Genomic DNA, 19647 nt, shown 5'->3' on the forward strand with positions numbered 1-19647 from the left:
TATCAAAGTCCAGCCCCGTTCCCTTCCTTCTCGTAGCATTAATTCTCCGAAGGAACTGTTGATACTGTCCTTGTTCGCTATCTTCGCAGACCCACTGTTCCACCCGGCACAGACGATCGGCGACTGCGCGTTGGTGTACAGATAGCCGTAGTTCTTCCACCACGGGACGGCAGACATGTGAATGTTGTTGGAAACCTTGAAAGTTTTCGGATGACGAGCTGCAATCGCCTTATCCTTTGCCTCAAAGTCTAGTACTTTTGTTGTAGTTGGTTGACTACACCTCCGTCAATCTGGCCTTTGCTAACCACTCCATTCCCTCCTGGCCTGGGCCCGCACGCGAACGAATGCCCGCTATGGTGCCCACGCCGAGAACGAATGGCTATAGCTCGCGAGTGAAGCCTACGCTCGAGATCATCCCTTCTTCCCGCTTCATCGTCTTCAACGGCAGCGAGCATGAGGCCACCCCCGTCAAGCTCGAAGGCGTCGTCCGCCTCACCACGCCCGAGCCGACCAGCATCCTCAAGCCCAAGGTGCGGTTAGAGGGCAAACGCAAGATCAGCTGGTACTACATGGGCGGCATTGGTGCGGGCGAGGTGACGGACAAACGCACGTTCTGGAGTCAAGAGCAACGGCTGGGTAATCTGGAGAGCTCGCATAAGGTGAAAGCGGGAACCATAGAATGGCCGTTTGAATTCGAGCTGTCTCCCACGATGCCCGAGAGCGTGGAGGGGTTGCGGGAGACGTATATCGCATACCACCTCAGCGCGAGCGTGTCGAGACCGGGTTGGAATGCAAAGGACATCGTTGCGCAGGAGCACATACGGATTGTGCGGACGCTGGGGCAGGACTCGATGGAGATGACGCGGTCGCGGGTGAATGCGGATATCTGGGCGAACAAGATTGCGTACAGTATCTCGATACCGACAGATGCGATAGTGTTCGGGACATCGATTACGGCGGACGTGGAGCTGTCGCCGATCAAGAAGGGGTTGGTGCTGGGGAAGGTGGAGTTGCGGTTGCTGGAGACGGTGGTGAAGCGGATACAGGCGAGCGAGGTGCCCGGGGATCGAGACCGGAGTAAGAGTGACGAGACGGAGGTCGCGAAGACGGACTTGGAGTTCCCGGAGCAGTCGAGGGTGATGTACGACGACGAGACGGTGGACAACCCGACCATGGCCGACGAGATGTACAAGTTCAAGGTCACGCTGCCATTACCGCGATCGTTGAACACCTGCCGGCAGGACGTGGACTCCCATCAGATCAACGTCACGCACCGGTTTAAGCTCATGGTGAATATCCATAACCCCGAGGGACACATATCGCAGCTGGTCTGTCGATTACCGGTCAAGCTCTTTATTTCGCCTAATCTACCGGTGGACGAGTCGAATAATGTGTGCGCGGTGGTTAATGGCATGTCGGACGAGGTGCTGAACAACACCGAGACGACTGTCACTGCGCCGCCTGAGTACGGACGACATCAGCTCGATCAGCTGTTTAGTGACATGGACCCGATCAATCTGGCGAGTCGAGCGCCTAGTATGCCTGGCTCGCCTTCTGGACTCGGCGCGCAGAGTAGACGAGGGTCGCAGGACGGCATGCCTTCACTGAATGGCGTAGCGAACGAGCTCGCAGAAAGCTTACCCAACGGCAACAGCGTAGATGAGCACGGCAGCGCGAGTCCATCAATCCTCCACTCCCGTCTAGCAGACCTACAACAACGAGGCATATCCGTAGCCGGACGGTCAAACAACAACAGCCCCTCAGGCGGCAACTCACCCACACCCGGCATGAACGACCTCCCCGATATACCGCGATCGATCCCTTCCTCCTTACCCACATCATCATACATCAACACCTCCGCCTCCCGCCACTCCCCGCAAACCAGCGCGCCCATCTCCCGCCGCGTCTCCAACGAAGAAACCAACCCCACCAACAACAACAACAACAACACCACCACCGACGTCACCCAAAGCGACTACGACATGGCCTCCCTCGCCCGCGTCCCCTCCTACGGCGCCGCGCTGCGCATGCCCTCAGGCGCTCTCACACCCTTCACCGACGGCCCGCCCACCTACGTCGAAGCTACCTCGCGCCCAGCGAGTCCAGGGATCCAGAGACCCGGGCTCGCGCACGTACGACATGGAGGCGACACGCCACGGAGCGCGAGTAGTTCCGGCACATCGACGGGCGCGAGTTTGGGAGCGGGAGGCATGCCGGCGCCGGCACATCATCGGACGGCGAGTAGGGCGGCGGAGGACGATGCGAGGGCGAGATTGCGCATGCTGCGGGCGAGGACTTAGAGGGACTTGTCGCGAAGGGTGCGGGTTTCGATGCCTGGGTCGTGGGGTGGTGGTGGGGAGGAGAAGGGGGGATGGGATGACGGGGACGGTTTATGAGGGGATGACTTGGGTTTTGCTAGATGGATAGAGGGGATTTGGGAGCATGGGAGCGTGGGAGGGCATTGGGCATTGGGTTGGGTGACGGCTGGGTTGGGGGGTGTTAGGAATGGGAGAGGTGTTTGGGGAAGGGCTCGCGCTCTGGAGGACTTGTACACTATTGTTTGGTTTGCTTTGCGAGGGTAGAGATAGCAGAACTACCTGTACACCTCCCAGAACTGCTGTCTTCGTTATCGCTCTACCTCCCAGGCTCTCTAGACTGTCTACATGCCTTGTGCCACGTCAGGCTGCATCCGCGGAGAAGCAGGACAGGGAGGGCTCAATGCTACCACCTACCTTACCATCGCTTAGACACCAGGGCATCCGACAAGCAGTAGGAGGTATCACGAGTACATGTACAGTCCAATCCTCGGCAGAGGTCACACACACCAGCCGGCAGCCACAAGTCAGAAACAGACAGAGTTCCAATCTAGACCTCAACTGGCGCGCGTGGCGGTGTTGGCGTGGGTGTGCTGCAGGGTTTTTAGCGTGGTGGAAGGAAGAAAGATTGACTTTGATGACGTACGGGGGAGATCGATGAACAAAGGGAGGTGTGCGGTGTGAGTATATAGCTCTTTCGTCCTGCTACTACTCGCCTCAACAGTACTCAAACCCATCTACTCTCGCAGAATAGCCTTACGGAACTGCAAGAACATAAAGAGGTGCGTCTCCATATGATCGTCGCAAGGGCATTGCGCCTTCCCAGGTCCCTGGTGCTCGTTTAATATCAGCGGAACAGATCGCTGACTCGCATCAGGCCACCACCTACCAACCAATTGTTCACACAACCATGGCTACACCTACCTCACCCCAAAGCTCCCAGCTGCCCACCCGCTCGGTCAGCGGAGGCACCGAAGGCGAGGCCGTCCCCGATGAAGACAGCAGCGAGACGACCAAGCTCTTCCACGAGCGTCTGCAAGCATGGAAACATGCCTGTGGATATCTCGAGGACTACATCAAGGCCACGGACAAGATGCACGAGCACAACAGCAAAGAGTACGAGAAGGTGCTCAAGACGGTCAACAGCCCGCTGAAGGAGGGCCACCACTTCCACCAGCAGAATGGCGGCATTGCGGGCATGTTTGAGAACATCCGTACGAACACGCAGGGTCTCGCGAACAGCCACACCGAGACTGCGAAGACGCTGAAGGGGTCGGTGTTGCCGACTTTCGAGCGTCTGCACGGCGAGATCAAGAACAAGACCAAGGAGCTCGACAAGGGCGCCGGCAAGGGCTCGAAGCTTGTGGATAAGGCCCGCAATGCCTCGCAGAAGCAGATTGAGCAGTTGGGTACCCAGACCTCAGCATTCGACTCTCGCGGCGGCAACGTCAAGGCCGCAGACGACCCTTACATCCTGCAGCGTCGTGTGTACCACCACCTCAACAAGCAGGTCATCGAAGAGAACAACAGCCGCGACGACATGATCGCCGTCCAGAACAACTTCGCCCAGTTCGAAGCACACGTCATCCAGGTCATGCAGCAAGGCCTGCAGCAATTCACGCAAATCGTCAGCAACCAAGCCGAGTCGACCCGCAGCATGTACGGCGACATGGCCGCCACCGGCTCCCGCGTCACGCCCAACTTCGAATGGGACGGATTCGTGCAGCGCAACAGCCACATCATGATCGACCCGTCCTCACCGAAACGCAGCGTCGAGCACATCAACTTCCCCAACCAAGACCACCACTCCACCCGCCCCATGATCGCCGGGTCCTTGGAGCGCAAATCCGGCATGCTCAAGCGCGACAGCGCCGGCTACTACGTCGTCACGCCGAGCAAGTACCTGCACGAGTTCAAATCCGACGATGACTTCGCCAAGGACCCGGCGCCGGAGAATAGCCTCTACCTCCCCGACTGCATGATCGGCGCCGTCGACGGGGTGAAGTTCAACGTTAAAGGCAAGGACTCGAGCAAAGGCGCGCTGTCCAAGATGTCGATGGCGCACGAGTACCATTTCAAAGCGCACACGACTGAGGATGCGCGGAAGTGGCACGATGTGATCTCGAGTGTGTCCGGTGGTGTGTCCGGCAGCGCGCCGACGAGTCCGGTCAGTTCCGGGGAGAAGACAAATACGGGGTTTAGTTCGATGAGCGAGGGGTCGACTGCTGGGGGTGCGACGACGGCGGGCGGGGGCGAGGCGGTCCCTGCGACGTCGACGAGCCAGACGACGGGGACGACGGAGGGGGGTGTGGAGGAGGGGGTGGAGAAGAGGGATGGGGCTGCTGGGCCGCCGCAGTACTGAGAGGTGGCATAGTGTATCGAGGCTGGAGTGTTTGACGGCATGAGCATAAGCATATGACGACTCTCCTAGGTGGTATTGGGTAATGTCTAGTAATAGCGAATAAGATACCTATGCTTTTCGCCTGATGCTTTCCTGAACGATGTGGTATTGCTGATTGAATTTAACATGGTAGCTAAGTGGATGCATCGTCATGTCGTAGATTCTGCAAACTGACGGTCGTTCATATGAATATTCCCTGCATGCGCTACCAGTGTTGTCTCGCGGTGTTCAAGGCTATCGACCCAACGACAGAGGCTGAGGACGAAAATCTCACCTCACGGCTACATGCCCCAACCCCCATCCAACCGAACCCAATCCAACCGACCTCCATCAATTTTCCCACTCTCCCCCATCTCGCCCGCCATGCAACTTCCCCGTCGCTTGCTCCTTCCTTACTCTCAATCCTCGGTCTCGCTCCCGGGTCCCAACCCGAACTTTTGCGCCTCTGCCTCTTTCAGTCCCCGTTCCACCTCTCAGCCCGGGCTGCTCGATAACAGCAACCACGTCGACATCTTAACACCACCCTGCGCCCGTTCCTACAACTACACTTGCACGCGCTGGAGTCGCGAAGAGGACGTGACACGCGACTGCGATGACGGCGATGTCTACTATGTCGCGCGCAAAGGAGTTTGCCATCATGGCAGGACTACTACGATATTACGGGCAACTGGGAAGACGGGATCACGATGCCGAGTTTGGTTCATGAGACGGTGGTTGATGGGCTCGAAGCACTTATCGCCGATTCAATCGATCGCGCGGCCGGGAGGAGGTGGAGGGGACGGTATCCCTCCCGTCACTTCGAGAAGACGAAGGCGGAATTGGGGAAGGTATGGAAGGGACGCAGCGGTGTGGTCGACCTGATCGATTCGGAGGGAGAGAGGACGAGGAGGGAGCCGGACGGGACGTTCTACCGTACGCTCACATCCCCCCCTCTCGCCGTCGCATCGACGTACGAAGGAAGGAATGGTTACTGACGATGCACCCAGATCCCGCACAACCATCTCTACCGACCCTGGTGCTGGAAGTCGCCTACTCCCAATCCCAGCCCGCCCTCTCCCGCCTGGCAGAGCGCTACCTCCTCGACTCCGGCGGGGGGATCAGATGCGTCGTCGGTCTGGACTTACCCTTCCCACTCCAAGTACCCAGCAACTCCTCCTCCGACGCAACCGCCACGCTATCCATCTGGCGCCTCTCATCCCCTGGGAGCATATCGCGCATCGACCACTCCTTCCCCTTCCACGACCCAGACGCTAGTGCATTCGTCTCACCTATACGACTCTCCGCCACGGACGTCTTACCAGCCTCTGCGCTCCCTAAATGCGCATTTTCGGCGGTGGAGATGAATATCCCCATCCTCATCCCCATCTCCTCTCTAGCAGCTATAGTCCAAAGCGCGGCGAACAGGGCTCACGAACTCGCCGCCTCGCCTCAAAGGCTCGTGGCGTCGTCGCCGCCGACGGCGTTTCGGAAACGGAGCACGGTTGGTTGTGTGAGGGAGGTGAAGCGGGAGAAGCGGTCGCCTGCGCAGCGGCGGATGACGGATTTTTGTCGGGTGGGGAAGGGGTTGAGGGAGGTGAAGGTGAAGGGGTGGGTGAAGTAAGATGGGTAGCTGGGGTGACGGCGCTGCGGGTAGGGGTTGGGGCTAAGATCTCGGGAGGACTAGCAGGTTTCGAGGGGCGTGGTGGGTAGTGTATTATTAGTCTCGTATAAATCCGATCCGGATTAACAGTTGAAAGCTCCACAAGGTCGTCGTCCCTGTGCCAATGGGCTTCGAGCATTGTTCCATGATCATCGAATATGTTATACACAAGCGTATACTACAAAAGAGCAGGGTATATATCGCCCACCACCACAATTCCCAATCCCATCCTTCCCTAAGCACCCCCTCCCACCCCAAAAATCCCCCTCCGCCAAACAACCCACCCCACCCCCACCCCCGCCAACCCCACCGCCCCAACCGCAAGCCACACTCCCAGTAACCCCGTTTCCCCCCCATCCCGCTCAACCCTCGGCAGCGCCAACGCGGGATGACTCGCCGACTCCGCCACCTGCGCGAAAAACTCCCCCGCGCTCTTCCACTTGACCGACACGTGCAGGGGCTTCGGGATGCGCAGTGACTCGCAGTAGCCGTCCGGTTGCGATTCGGAGCGCTGGACTGCGCGGTCTTTGTCTGCTTTCAGGGCGGCGAAGACGGAGGGGAGGGAGTGCAGGGCTGGGTAGCGCGTGCGGAGGTCGAGGATGTGGGAGAAGGAGTCCGGGTCGGAGGAGTCGTAGCAGTAGCAGAGGAGGTCGCATTCGTCGAGGCGGGCTTGGTTTTCTAGGATGGCGGGTTCGAGTTCCCCGAGTTCGTGCAGGATGAGGTAGCATTGTTTCCCTCCCGGAAGCTCGACGGAGTTGACTGCTGTTTGCGGTTTGATGGTGGGATGATAGGTGCCGCTGAACGGGCGGTTGAGGAAGGCGTTGAGGAGTGATGACTTCCCGCTCGCTGGGGCGCCGAGCACGTAGCAGAGGAATACGTTGCGTTCAACCGTCCCAGGACGCGGGCGGCGTTTGCGGGGTTTGGTGATTTTGAGCGCGGCGGGGGTGCCTGGGGGTTTGGTGTTGGGGGACTCGAAGCCCAGGTAGGCGAGGTAGGCGAGGGTGGTGCGGGGTTCGGTGAAGGTGGTCATGGACCACTGGGCGAGCCAGCCTTGGAGGGTGATGTGGCCAGCTTCGTTGCGGACGGTGCAGGAGGGGAAGGCGGAGTCGGTCCATGAAGCTGGGATGCCCGGGGTTGGCGCGAACAGGGCGGCGAGCTCGGAAGGGTTGAGGCCGCCGTCGTTGTCTTTGTCGTGGAGCAGGAAGAGGTCGACAAAGAAGCGGTAGCCGGCTGGACTGAGCTCGGCGGAGGCGAAGGGCGGGACGTCGAATTTGGGGTGCAGGAAGGTGTCTTTGAGGGAGAGGCTGTCGGAGTACTGGAACTTGCGGAGAATGATCCAGATGGTTTCGTGGCGGCCTTTCTCGGCGAACATCTTGTTGAGGAGGATGAAGCCTTCGATATCTATGCCTTCTTGGGGAGAGTCTGCATGTTGGGGGGTGAAGCGCTGGATCATGCGTTTGATGCTGGCTAGGTCTTCGTCTGAGAGTGGCTTATCGAAGCATCTGAGCTGGAAGTCGTGGATCTCCTTATCATTCAGTAGACCGTCCTGATCCCTGTCACATAGATAGAAAACCCGTTTGAGGGCATCCACAGCGGCAGGTTTCAGCGCAGCCTCCTTTGAATCGTACAGCGGCGCAATGGGATGCGTGACCGCCTTCTGACACAGGAAGAAGACTTCATTGATGTTGTGATGCTCCCTCGCACTCGTCCGTATACATGAGTCAATCTCCTTGAACTCCGACATGACCGGCATCATCTCCTCCGCGATAATCTGGGCCGTGCTGGCGCCATTTGCGGCAGTGAGGTCGCTCTTGTTTGCGCACAGCACCACAGGGACATTCAGGCCTAGTGATCGAAAGTGCGGCATCCAGAAGAGGGCGACGCGCTCATAGCTGTAGTGGTCGCTGTAGACGAGTAGGATACAGTTGGCCTTGCGTAGCTCCCGTTTGAGCGCATCTCGTTCTTGTGGGAGAGCGGAGGTGTCGACGAGGGTGATGCTGACGTTCTCTTGGGTGATCGACGAAGGCGGGATGGTGATGGGCGGCAGGACGGACTGGATCTTGGACGTGACGAAGCTATCCTTGACCAGACTTGTGAGGAGCGAGCTCTTGCCCTGGTGGTGGAGGTGTTAATTGAGGTGCTGCTGTTGGTCGTTGGTTGGTATACTCACGACTGACTCGTCGCCGACGATGCATATTCGGACTGTGTTCCATGGTCAGTAACACGATATCAACTGGTTGCATAGAAGACATACCTGTAGCCATCGTCCATGTTGCTGGAGGTTGACTGGAAAGTCAAGAATGGGCCGGCGTAACGGCAAGGGTCCCGATGCGGAGGCTCCACAAACCACGTGGGCAGCTGCAGATCGGGCAAGGACGGAAGAATCAGACAACTCTCTCCTTCAACTCTCCAGATTGTTGATGACCGTTACGGCGGATGTGGGAGGTCTGTCGCCGACGTGATGACCTACGCGGCGCTCACTATGGCTGTCCCTCCGTCTCATCGTTATTCAGCCGGTCGCCCTTCCCCACTCGAGCGCCACATGAATGATCTGCAAACTACTGCGCCGCCCGCCATGTCCCTGCGATCCTTCCGCACTGTGTTGCTTGCTCCAAGAGTGCTCTGTCCCGTGGAATGGTCTGCAGTTCTTTGTACAACAACATCTCGATGATGAGGGTATGGGGATAGCAACATCAACCTGACCAGCAGCACAAGCAAGGCAACATGTTGTAAGCGCTCCACTGCCCTGCGCCGCGGCTCAACTCCATCTCATCATGCGAGCTCGCGACAGTGTAAAGACAAGCTTTGGCTGATTCTCTTCAAAGCGTCCTACCTCCTCCGCCTCGCTATCCAGTACGTCTCCATCGACCATGTGCAACGCAGGACTCTGTGCTAACAGCCGATCGCTAGAATGGCAACCTGTATACAGGTGAGGTCGCAAAGGCAATACTACTCGACTGAGGTTTGCTAACCATCGCACAGGCATACCTGGAGGTGGTCTGCTCGAGACGAATGTAAGCACACATACCAGTCAGCCCTTTCTGTCTCCGCAATGGGCCAGAAGTTCTCCAAAGATTTAGAGAAGCTGACAGAAGATGAACAGAACATCCTAAGCCACCCCACCGGACCCGAGTATCAACTAGTCGTCGGCGAAGGCACGTACGTTCTCAAAGATGACCTCCACCTCGCCACACCTCCACCCCACCCCAGCGATGCGCCGCAGCCGAACAACAACCCTCTTGCTACTACCATAGGGCCACAGACGGCCGGCACCAAGCTCTCCATAGTCTGTCTATCGCCTCGAAAAGCGCCCCCGCAGAATCTCTTTCGAACGACAACGGCGCAGAGTGCGCGCTCGGGTCTGCCGCAGAGCATACAAGAAGAGGTGCAAAGTCCGAGGAGCGATGCTGGCTCAACTACGAACGGCTTCGGCTCGGCGGGCTACTACAACCAGGCGTCAGGCTTCGGCGACAACAACCCAGCGCTGAGCGCCGCAACACCTGCTAAGGGCAAGAAGGAGGGGCGTGCGAAGCCTAAGAATAACATTGTCAAGTCGAACTCGTCCTATGTCTCGCGGGTGATACCGCACGAAGCACTGCCGAAGCGCCTGGCAGAGCGGTCATCTGAGGGACTGTTTGCTTTCGCGAATGTCAACAGAGCATACATGTGGCTGGATTTGAGCTCGGACATTAAGACTGAGAACCTGACGAAAGTGCTGTTCACCAAGGCGCATGCGCTATGCCACGATGTCAACGACTTCACGAAATCCTCCAACCACCTCGACATTATCATGGGCTTCAACACAGGCGATATCATCTGGTACGAGCCGATGTCGCAAAAGTACGCTCGTCTAAACAAGAACGGCCAGATCTCGAACTCTCCCATCCAGCGCATCCTCTGGCTTCCGAACAAAGAGAACCTCTTCATCACCGCCCAATTCGACGGCACCCTCATGGTCTACGACAAGGAAAAAGAGGATGCCGCCTTCACTCCCGACGAATCCTCCGCACCCACCGAAAACGGCGCCACCAACGGCCACACCAACGGCACCACCCCAACAACCAAACCCGGCTTCCGCGTCAAGAAATCCGTCCAGTCCCGCGAGCAGAAGACCAACCCGCTCGCCGTCTGGAAAGTCTCCAACCTCAAAATCAACGACATCGCCTTCTCCCCAGACGGCACCATGCTCGCCACCGTGTGCGAAGACGGCACCCTCACCATTCTCGACTACATCAATGAGCGTGTGCTGGACGTCTACCGCTCCTACTACGGCGCCATGCTCTGCGTGACCTGGTCTCCCGACGGCCGGTATGTGCTCACCGGCGGCCAGGACGATTTGGTCAGTATCTGGAGCCTGGCGGACCAGGAGCTCGTGGCGCGGTGTGTGGGCCACGAGAGCTGGGTGACGGATGTCAAGTTTGATCCGTGGCGGTGCGATGAGCGGAATTATCGGTTCGGGAGCGTGGGGGAGGATTGTAAGCTGTTGCTATGGGATTTCTCGGTGGGGATGTTGAGGCGGCCGAAGCCGAGGAATACTAGGGGTAGTGTGTCCGGGGCGGGGAGGAAGGAGAGTACGGTGGGAGTTGGGAATCGGATGCGGAGCAATTCTTCTCGCTCCGCTGAGGGTGGTGCGGAAGGGGAGGAGGATGGAGTGGAAGTGGTGCACGCGGTGGACTCGATGGCGATTACGGCGCAGCTACCGCCTGTGATGAGTAAGGCGGCGGACTCGCATCCGTTGTGTTGGTTGGGGTTCGAGGAGGGCTGTATTTTGACGAGTTGTAAGGAGGGTGAGTACACCTTTTACCCATTATCGAAGGGGTTATGGACGGGATGCTAACGCGATGACAGGACACGTGAGGGAGTGGCAGAGGCCGGCAGGGGATGCGGCGGCGGAGGGGGCGAGGCAGGGGAGTGTCAGTGTCGCTGGTTCGGGCAGGTTCTAGACGAGGGTCACGTGATGAGTGGAAGTGTGGCTGTGCGGCCAGCGACGTCATTCTTGCGCCACAGTTGGATAATGTGAAGGTCAAGTTGAACATTACCTCAGAGCTCTCTCCCTCTCTTCGACTACTCCTTTATATTTTTCAACCCTCAACACTTGTACCAACAACCAACACAACAACTCAAATCACAACCAGACTCACCAGAAGACCACACCACACAAGAACAACGCAACCATGTCCTCAAATTCCCAGTCCTCCTCCTCATACTCAACCTTTACCTCTTACTCCACCTCCTCCACCTCCTCTTCAACAACCCAGCCAGGCGTCCAAGAAGTCACCGGCTCCCGCTCAGCGCAAACCTCCTACTCCGACCCCAGCGGCTCGCATACCGTGACGCAGGAGCAGCGGCTCGGAGAGCCCGTGGTGAGGGAGGAGAGGCATTATGATAGTCAGGGACGGGAGATGCCGGCGGGAATTGAGGGGAGTGCAGCGGGGAGGATAGGGGGTGGGGAAGGACCGAGGATTGAGGATGTGACCGACGCGGATAAGCGGTATGAGGAAGCGATGGAGGACGAGTATGCTAAGAGGGAGGGTGGGGCTTGAAGGTCTTTCGTCTTTCAAATGGATGGTGGGGAGGGGAGGGATGCTAGGGAGTTTGGCGTCTGGAGAAATGGGAGATATGAACGCCATGGGAAAAGCGTGGGCAATCAACTCGGAAGACTAGCGATACCTATGAGCAAAGCGTGAGCAACCAGGAAGAGCAACCACAATCAGGGTATATCCATCTAGACAGCATATCTATCCATCCACTCGCAATGACTAGCTACCCACCTCACTCCTCCCCCCAAACTCTCTCAAATACCCCTCCCCCGCGTACTCCCTATACTTTTCCCTACACAAACTCCTCCCCGCAACATCGATATCCGTCCGTATATCCTCGACCAAACTCTCCTTACTCACGTAATCGTACTCCGGGCGGATAAAACCCAGCACGACCAGATTCATATGCGACTCGTAGAATTGGTGCGAGAGGCCGTGCATCAGGTGCACTTCGACGCTGCGCACGGAGTTTTTGTAGAAGGGGTTCCAGCCGATCGACATTACCATTGGGTATACCTTGCCTTCTCCTTCTTCTCCACCTTCTTTCCCTCCTGACGTGGGGAGGGATTTCTGGAGCGAGGAGAAGACGTCCGGGCTCATGAGCGTGTATTCGGAGGCAGGAGAGGAGGTGGCCTTTGAAGCGGAAAGGCCGGCCCAGCCGTAGTAGACCCCCGACTCGACGTCCTCGTGCCCGCCGACGCTGAGGCCGGAGATGGGGATGTTGGCCGTGGGGATGCCGAGCTAGTGGAAGTGTCAGCGTACATGATGCCGTGACGCTTCTGGGAACACTCGTGTCCGTGGTACTGGGATAGAATAGTACGGCGAACGTGGATTGCAGCACAGAGGGCTGAACAGTTCAGCAAGGGCTGATCATGTTCCTGGTGCTCCCTTGCCTCGTGTCCTGTCCCTCCATGTCCAGGAATAATATCGCCTCTGCTGCAGGAGCACCAACACGAGTCCCGCCGCAGTGCCTCACAGCACTATTGGCTCATCTTCTTCTTCTCCAGGACGAAAGGAATAACGATCATCACTTACCTCACTACTCCCCCTCCCAAAGCCCTTAATCACTTTCCCATTCAATCGCAGCGGGAAAGGCGGTGCTGGGCCGCTCTCGGGTCCTACGACTTCTGGACGGGGTCCGTCTGGTGGTGGCATCGTTGCAACGGGTGTTGCGGAGGTGTTGTTGTTCACATGGTGAGGGTTTTTGGAGGGAGAAGAGGTGGGTTGGAGTTAGGCTCGGAGTCACATCATCGCGTCGTTATCGATAGCAACTTGGAGCTGCTCAGAGCGGCTACGAGCGTTTCTGGACAAGAGAGCTCTTCCGACAACGTCTAAGGGGGTTTCAATGATCAACCTGTTCGATGAGACTGACGTGGATGCACCTGTGGAATTGCTTGAGAAGGCGCTGGTGAACGGGAAAGAAGTGAAATGGTCGATCTTGAAATCACTTCATTGCCAGTCAGACTATTTGATGACCAGACAAGTATCTGAGCCAGTTCCTCTAATGGCGGTTTCAATCGCAGTCATTGATATCCTCCCACTCTCCCTGAGAGGCTGTCACTCGCCTCGACAAAGTCCCCCCCGCCAACCATGACAGACCAGCATTATGCCCATACGAGTACAACGATGTAAAGCCATTGCTGGCGCACCGTCTACACCTCGCCAGCCCGGTCCCCCATGCATTCCCGTCATCTACATGCGCCCAGCATCACGTAGTCCCGTGTCGTGCCCAGACACAATCGCCCCGATGACTCCTCGTGAACGCCATGTCGCTAAATCATAGGAAGGAACTGCAGCAAGTCAGCACCTGCCCAACCGAAAGGTGGATTGTTGGCACAACTCACGTTAATCACAATCATCATCGGAATGTCAAACATGTCCCGCCGCACCAGCCAAGTCATCGACATATCCAGCTTGCCGTCGCGCTCGCCCAACGCACCGGAACCGCCCTTCTCACGCTCCGTCTTCATAGACCGACGATTGCCATCACCCAACCGGTCCTCAGGACCCCAGCCCGGATCATTCTTCGTCTTGTACTTCATGAGCGAACACGTCACACCAGCCATCGAGGACGTCGAAGCGCCGAATGCACGCGCCGCGAAGTCCTCCCAGAAGCCGGCGACGTCGTCCTGGTCCATTAACTCGGCGATGAAGACGGGTTCTGGAAGTGTGGCTTCGCTCTCCGTGTCGGGCGTGACGGCTCCCCTGGTACTGCTGCCGGTGTGCGTGCCAGTGCTGCTGCCGAAGTTGACGTTCAGGTTTGGTGCTTTGCCCAGCAGTACGTCCCTCTGCCAACCGGTGACCAGGCTGAATTCTTTGTTACAGGAGACGACCTCCCCCGTGCGGCGGCAGATGATGCTAGGAGTTCCCGTCTGCTGCCAGGTATCGTCGTAGTCCACCAGCTGCCGTTGGAACCCCTGCTCCATGAAGATCAGGTCGTCCTCACTCAGATCCTTAGTCGCAGAGATGAATGACGGCCGGATCAAAGATAGAGCCTCTGCCACTCGGATTCGGCTTTCCGAGGAAAAGCGCTTGTACATGAACGCGAAGAGGCTGTGGAATCGTTGGGTGTAGGGATACGGCTTGGTTACTGAGGCGTAAATATGCTTGGTGTTCCGCCGGGCCTTTTTCGACATCATCGGTCCGAAGTCGTCGGGAAAGGGTGCTGATTGCCGGTGACGATGACGTTGTGATTCGTGCTGACGCTGGTGATCAGGTTGGACGAACTGGGTCTGAGGCGAGACATTGCTGGACGTATAGTCCATATTCCAGTCTTGACTTTGCGATTGTGGGCTGGTGTCGGTGAACGAGCCTGTGGTATCCGCGACAGCATACGCATCCATGCCGTTGTGGTGCAGTGCCCACAGGTTCGTCGTACTGCCTTGCCTAGATCCCGATGTCTGCCAAGGTTGGTACCCCTGAGTGTAAGGAAAGCTTGAAATTGGAAATCCCCCCGTGCCGTCGTACGAGAAGCTGCCGGAGCTGTTCATCGAGTCAAGCACGTCCACGTCTGGGGTATTGACTGCGCCGGAGGTCATGTGGCCTAGCATGCCAAATTCCAGCGCGCCGTAGTGATTGCCAAAGTTCATGTCTGCAAGATTGAAGAACATTCCTGGATCGGCTGGGTCGAACAGCGACGCTTCGAATGAAGGGTTGCTGATGTTGCCTATCGCTGACGGTTGATCCACTGTGTTCGAGAGATCGTGAGCCGGTGAGACTTGCTGACTATTTGGTTGCTGTTGCTGATACTGCATCGGCGAGCTCATGGCCGGTGGCTGATGTGCATTGCCCGTCCTACTGGTGTGGTCTTGATGGCCTAGATGGTTCGGCTGGCCAACAGGTCCGTACTGTGGGAAGGAGGGTGCAGAGGGATAGTAGTTGCTGGCCTGCGGCGCAGACATGTTGCCAGAGCTCATAGAAGGGGCTGATCCTGTTGGCATTGTTTGCCCGCCATTGATTGTGTAAGTGCTTTGATATCCAGGCAATAGTGCTTCCGGTGGCGCGTCGTGTAGATACTTGGCTTTCTTGCGAACACCATCGTGGCACTGATCTTGAAGACCGCGCTTAATGCATCGGTTGCACGGCCGTTCATCACCTATATAGCAAGGTCAGTACTGATGTACCCACGTAAGCTGTACCTGCATCCCATACCGCAAGTCAGATGTGCTCGTTGGCAAGCAAAACACGCGCGCCGCGCTTTCTTCCTTCGAGGCCGTGAAGGATCTTTGGCGTTGCTCTTAGCAGGCTTGTTGCCATTGCTGGCTCGATCAGGAGACTTCTCGTCAGTAGATGCACGATTGTACTTTTCCTCAGCCATGATGCTCGATTCTTGCTCGGTGTCAGATTCAGGCGAGGAGGGGACATCCCCAGCGTCGTTTGGCGACATATTAATTATCCTTTCGTTTTGCAGGCAATACTACCTTGCCCTATGCGCAGGTGGAATCGCACGGCCTCCTGGCGTACCAGACCCACGTTGCTGCTGCACTACGCCGTCGATACCGTCTCACGGCGCTCCAGCCGGTGGATTGGAATAGCACCGCCAACCAACCAGCGGGAGTGGCACCGCTGAGGAATGGGGTCCGCTGGCGTGGAATCACGCGAGAAAGTGATTACGCTGTGCTACCAACTGCAGCTTCCCAATATTCCCAACGCTGGACTTTGGCGACTTGACTTGTAGCAACCTGACGCGCTCCCCGGCTCTCTTTCGCCCAAAGGCTAGTCCGCAGTGGGACCGCAGCTCCTCAATGAACTAATGCTGGCATGCGCGGTAGGCGAGCCCGATGCAGAGGGATGGGACGCTGCTGCTGTGCGTGGGAGCAGGCTCGCATGCGACGACTGCACATTGGGCGACCCGGCTGTGTGTTCCTCGATGTTGTGCAACGATCGCTTCCACTCATAGCACTCCACCATCCATGTCAGTGGGCCTGGGGTGTGTCGTGTCGCGGTCCCAGCGAGCAAGCGCCTGACGTATGGTCTCCACGCGACGATCGAGTGATCGCGGTACACGCACCGCCTGCAATATACAGCCTCGTATTGCGAGCGACAGAATCGAGTCCGGTGAAGCACAGCCGCTGGTGAGAATGAGAGGTTGACTCGTCGGCATCTTCTCCACTTCTCGGTCAAAGTTCAAGGTGCGGGCCGCGTGCCGAGCCCGTCGATCGCCAGTTAGCGAGAGTTGATGTACATGTGACTGCTCAACTTCATCTTCTATAACACTCACATGCATCTACCACATCTGGAAGTCACGGCTTGAAGTGGAAGCCCGCAGGAATGGGAGCTGTCTGCCACGTTGCTTGTGGTTGCAAGAGCCTTGTCTGTCACCGCTGTTTCGGGCCCTGGAAGTGTACGAGGCCCAAGGCAAGGGGAATGCCGCGTCTCCACGATCTGACTGGCCCTCTGGATATGTCGCACAGAGATCTGGGTGCGGTATCACGTGGAGGAGAGCGTGGTCGTGGTGACGCAGAGCGCCTCAAGGTATCTGGTTGGCACGCGCGAGGTGGTGCAGGGCTATTTTTGTGGACACTGAGCCAAACTTCCTCTATGTGCTGCCCTGCTGCGCTCCTGGCCACCCTGCCTGATCGAGCTACGATGCTTGAGCGAACCTGGACTTGCCCCTGATCCGCTTGCCAAACTTGAAAAACAAGATTGGGACTGTCAACATCAGCATCGGTCGCCCGTGGTACTGGGATCTGATCGCTTCACTCACAGGGTGTCATCGCAAGCGCTATGAAGCCGAGTAACGAACTCGCCCATTGGTAGCCAAGATCTTCACAATCAGTGACCGCTCTTTCGTTAGGCGAGACATCGTCTGAGCGCTCAACTTACAGTCGTACATCTGTACACCAAAGAGACTGCCACGCCATGTTAGCCACATCGTGCCATCTCGAGCAACTGGGTAAACGCACGGAAATGCGGCCGCAAAGCTGCTCCGCGCAAAGGAGTTCGCAGCCAAAGCACTTGCAGCATACAAAGGATACTAATGCACAGTCAGAAGGCCGAGAAGCAGGTACGCCGGGCCGGGTGGACGGCTCTAAACAAGCTTACGCATTCGACAAGGAACGTGCTTCCAGAGCAGATCAGCGCATGGGTCGCCTTTACAATCTGGAAGCACTTACAAGATTCCACCAAAGCAGAGTATGTTCCCGATCCCAAAAAGAGCGCTGAAGATGATCGGCACTGGCATTGTCAGTCTGTTCTCCCTGCACCTAATCGAGATGCAATCTATCGTACCTATCCAGTGGACCCTGTGATCGTAGACTCTGGTCAGTATGCACAGCGTCTTCTGCAGGCCCCACCACGCAATTAGCGATGCAGGAGGGAATACAGTACCATGGGAAAGTCGTCCACCCGAAGCCTGGTTACATAGATCTCGCATCAGTAAAATCATGATCTCCAGGCACGAGCGACACAACGCTCGAGCTCGCACACCATCTGGACTCACCGAACAGGCTGACTGGCACTAGCAATGCTCCCCTGGTACCACGTGTTAGTTCTCTTCACGAGACCTCGTCCAACGTCCCTCGCGAGCGTGGTCGAGAATGAACCGCACGTTGGGGACACTCACAAGATCGTCGGTGGTAGTCTGAACTCCGGCTCGGATACGCCGCCATTATTGCGAACGAGCCTCTGGTCTGGTGGTACAGTCAGCTGTTGTCATTCAATACTTTCCTGAAAGGCGTTTGCCCTACAATTTCTTCGCGTTATTGGGTCGCAGCTGACACCAATGACCATGCCAACGAAGATGCCTAAGAAGGTAAGGCCAGTCTGCCATTGGTTGAACCCGTGGTTGTTCTGGAAGATGAGCGCGAATGCCTGTTCCAGGTCAGCACGTGGTCGCCGGTGTTCGGTCGAGAGTGCTACGTACTCCGAAAAAGAGGTAAAGTATACCTGTGAGTATCACATGTTAGCCGCGTAGTACAAGTCTTTAGAATTGCTTACCCAACAATATTGCGCTCAGCAAGCACAAGTTCAAGCACATTTGCTCGAAGAACAATAACTGGAACGGCCGGATGCAAGACCACAGAACTGTTCTCGCTACCGATCGGTCCATGATCTCAATTGGTGCTTTCCATCTTTCATCGCCTGTCTCTTTGCGAAGCTTGATGGCCTTCCGTCTAAGCAAGACAGGCGCGTAAGTTTCTGGCACCAAGAACACGATTGCAGCTTCAAGTACGCCTGCCCAGATGACCAGCACCCAGAACGACCACCTCCAGTCCGCGAACTGGTTTATGAATCCGCCTATCACGGGGCCGACCTTTGTATTGTCAGCATGCTCATACTCTCTGGCTAAAGCTGGACGGCCTACCTCGGGTCCAACGAATGGCGAAGCAGTGTAAATCATCATCGGAGCTGACAGCTTCTCCTTGGGAAACATGTCTCCGACCGTCCCTCCAGCGACAGACAAGAACGCGCTGCCCGCAAGCCCGTCCAAGAAGCGAAACACCAGCATCGACGCAATGTTCGGCGCCACGGCGCACGGAATCAACCAGACGAAGAACATCCCAAAAGCGCAGATGTAGATGATACGCCGACCATAGAACTCTGACAGCGGGCTCAAGAACATAGGCCCAAGACCTAGCCCGCAGACATACGTCGTCAAGCCGACTGTCGCTGCTTCTCGGCTGATATGGAATTCCTGCTCCATCTGGTCGTACGTGCTGGTGTACAATGCTGAAGCGCAAGTCACGCAGAGTGAACATGCACTGCCTATGAGCACAATGCTCCACTTCCGCAGTGTGGACTTGTTCTTGGGATTGAAAGGGTCCGCGTCTCCATCGAATTGGACCTCGAACTCTTTGCCTTCCTCCTTGGGCTGTGTGCTTCCATCGGTTCCCTGAACCTCTTTCTCTTCATGCTCGACGTGAGTGTAGCCATCGGTGTATGAGCGCGCTGATCGAGCCGACGAATGCGATCGTGCCTTCGAAAGTGGTGTGTTGAGAGTATTGCTTTGGCGTCCAGTGTGCCGTATCGAGTCGCTTTCGGTCTCTTCGTGGTCCTTCTCTTCTTCCTCTCGAGGATAGTCTAGCTTGCCTTTCTCCAGCCCCCCATCGACGGGCGAGCTGTTCGAGGAGGATGGAACACTCATCGTGGGGTTGGGCTGGTAGGGACAATGGAGGGAAAGAGTTGAAGCATGTTTCCGCTCAGTCTGTATAAATGGGACAAACACCTACCGCGACACGCCTACATTTACAAAGCATTCGCTTCATCGCTTCCTCAAAAATGTCGAGTACTAGCAGGCAATGCGTCACAAAA

At 57.0% G+C, this 19647-nt stretch overlaps 9 protein-coding genes across 9 annotated transcripts; 5 read left to right on the top strand and 4 right to left on the bottom strand.

Annotated features, from left to right (window-relative positions):
- Positions 1-353: 353 nt before the first annotated feature.
- Positions 354-2300, top strand: LTR77_010349 (uncharacterized protein; the record flags this gene model as incomplete). Its single annotated transcript, XM_064807570.1, has 1 exon — positions 354-2300. One exon carries the CDS (start codon positions 354-356, stop codon positions 2298-2300), a length of 1947 nt encoding a protein of 648 aa, XP_064654317.1.
- Positions 2301-3225: 925 nt separating this feature from the next.
- LTR77_010350 (uncharacterized protein) lies at positions 3226-4677 on the top strand (the record flags this gene model as incomplete). The annotated part of the gene is made up of 1 exon (XM_064807571.1): positions 3226-4677. One exon carries the CDS (start codon positions 3226-3228, stop codon positions 4675-4677), a length of 1452 nt encoding a protein of 483 aa, XP_064654318.1.
- Positions 4678-5402: 725 nt separating this feature from the next.
- LTR77_010351 (uncharacterized protein) lies at positions 5403-6316 on the top strand (the record flags this gene model as incomplete). The annotated part of the gene is made up of 2 exons (XM_064807572.1): positions 5403-5628; positions 5703-6316. 2 exons carry the CDS (start codon positions 5403-5405, stop codon positions 6314-6316), a joined length of 840 nt encoding a protein of 279 aa, XP_064654319.1.
- Positions 6317-6590: 274 nt separating this feature from the next.
- GEM1 (ERMES complex Ca(2+)-binding regulatory GTPase gem1) lies at positions 6591-8619 on the bottom strand (the record flags this gene model as incomplete). Its single annotated transcript, XM_064807573.1, has 3 exons — positions 6591-8468; positions 8526-8557; positions 8610-8619. The coding sequence occupies 3 exons, from the start codon at positions 8617-8619 to the stop codon at positions 6591-6593; spliced, it is 1920 nt and encodes a 639-aa protein (XP_064654320.1).
- A 460-nt stretch (positions 8620-9079) lies between these two features.
- Positions 9080-11298, top strand: LTR77_010353 (uncharacterized protein; the record flags this gene model as incomplete). Its single annotated transcript, XM_064807574.1, has 6 exons — positions 9080-9084; positions 9181-9208; positions 9266-9284; positions 9338-9369; positions 9459-11142; positions 11204-11298. 6 exons carry the CDS (start codon positions 9080-9082, stop codon positions 11296-11298), a joined length of 1863 nt encoding a protein of 620 aa, XP_064654321.1.
- Positions 11299-11529: 231 nt separating this feature from the next.
- Positions 11530-11898, top strand: LTR77_010354 (uncharacterized protein; the record flags this gene model as incomplete). The annotated part of the gene is made up of 1 exon (XM_064807575.1): positions 11530-11898. The coding sequence occupies one exon, from the start codon at positions 11530-11532 to the stop codon at positions 11896-11898; it is 369 nt and encodes a 122-aa protein (XP_064654322.1).
- Positions 11899-12114: 216 nt separating this feature from the next.
- On the bottom strand, positions 12115-13050 carry FMN1 (riboflavin kinase; the record flags this gene model as incomplete). The annotated part of the gene is made up of 2 exons (XM_064807576.1): positions 12115-12636; positions 12931-13050. The coding sequence occupies 2 exons, from the start codon at positions 13048-13050 to the stop codon at positions 12115-12117; spliced, it is 642 nt and encodes a 213-aa protein (XP_064654323.1).
- A 617-nt stretch (positions 13051-13667) lies between these two features.
- On the bottom strand, positions 13668-15781 carry ERT1 (Transcriptional regulator of nonfermentable carbon utilization; the record flags this gene model as incomplete). Its single annotated transcript, XM_064807577.1, has 2 exons — positions 13668-15490; positions 15547-15781. 2 exons carry the CDS (start codon positions 15779-15781, stop codon positions 13668-13670), a joined length of 2058 nt encoding a protein of 685 aa, XP_064654324.1.
- A 2174-nt stretch (positions 15782-17955) lies between these two features.
- LTR77_010357 (uncharacterized protein) lies at positions 17956-19480 on the bottom strand (the record flags this gene model as incomplete). The annotated part of the gene is made up of 5 exons (XM_064807578.1): positions 17956-18026; positions 18084-18207; positions 18260-18282; positions 18334-18649; positions 18701-19480. The coding sequence occupies 5 exons, from the start codon at positions 19478-19480 to the stop codon at positions 17956-17958; spliced, it is 1314 nt and encodes a 437-aa protein (XP_064654325.1).
- Positions 19481-19647: the final 167 nt, after the last annotated feature.

Source organism: Saxophila tyrrhenica (genome assembly GCF_035928015.1).
Source record: "Saxophila tyrrhenica strain CCFEE 5935 chromosome Unknown scaffold_22, whole genome shotgun sequence".
In the NCBI taxonomy this organism is placed as follows: Eukaryota; Fungi; Ascomycota; class Dothideomycetes; order Mycosphaerellales; family Extremaceae; genus Saxophila; species Saxophila tyrrhenica.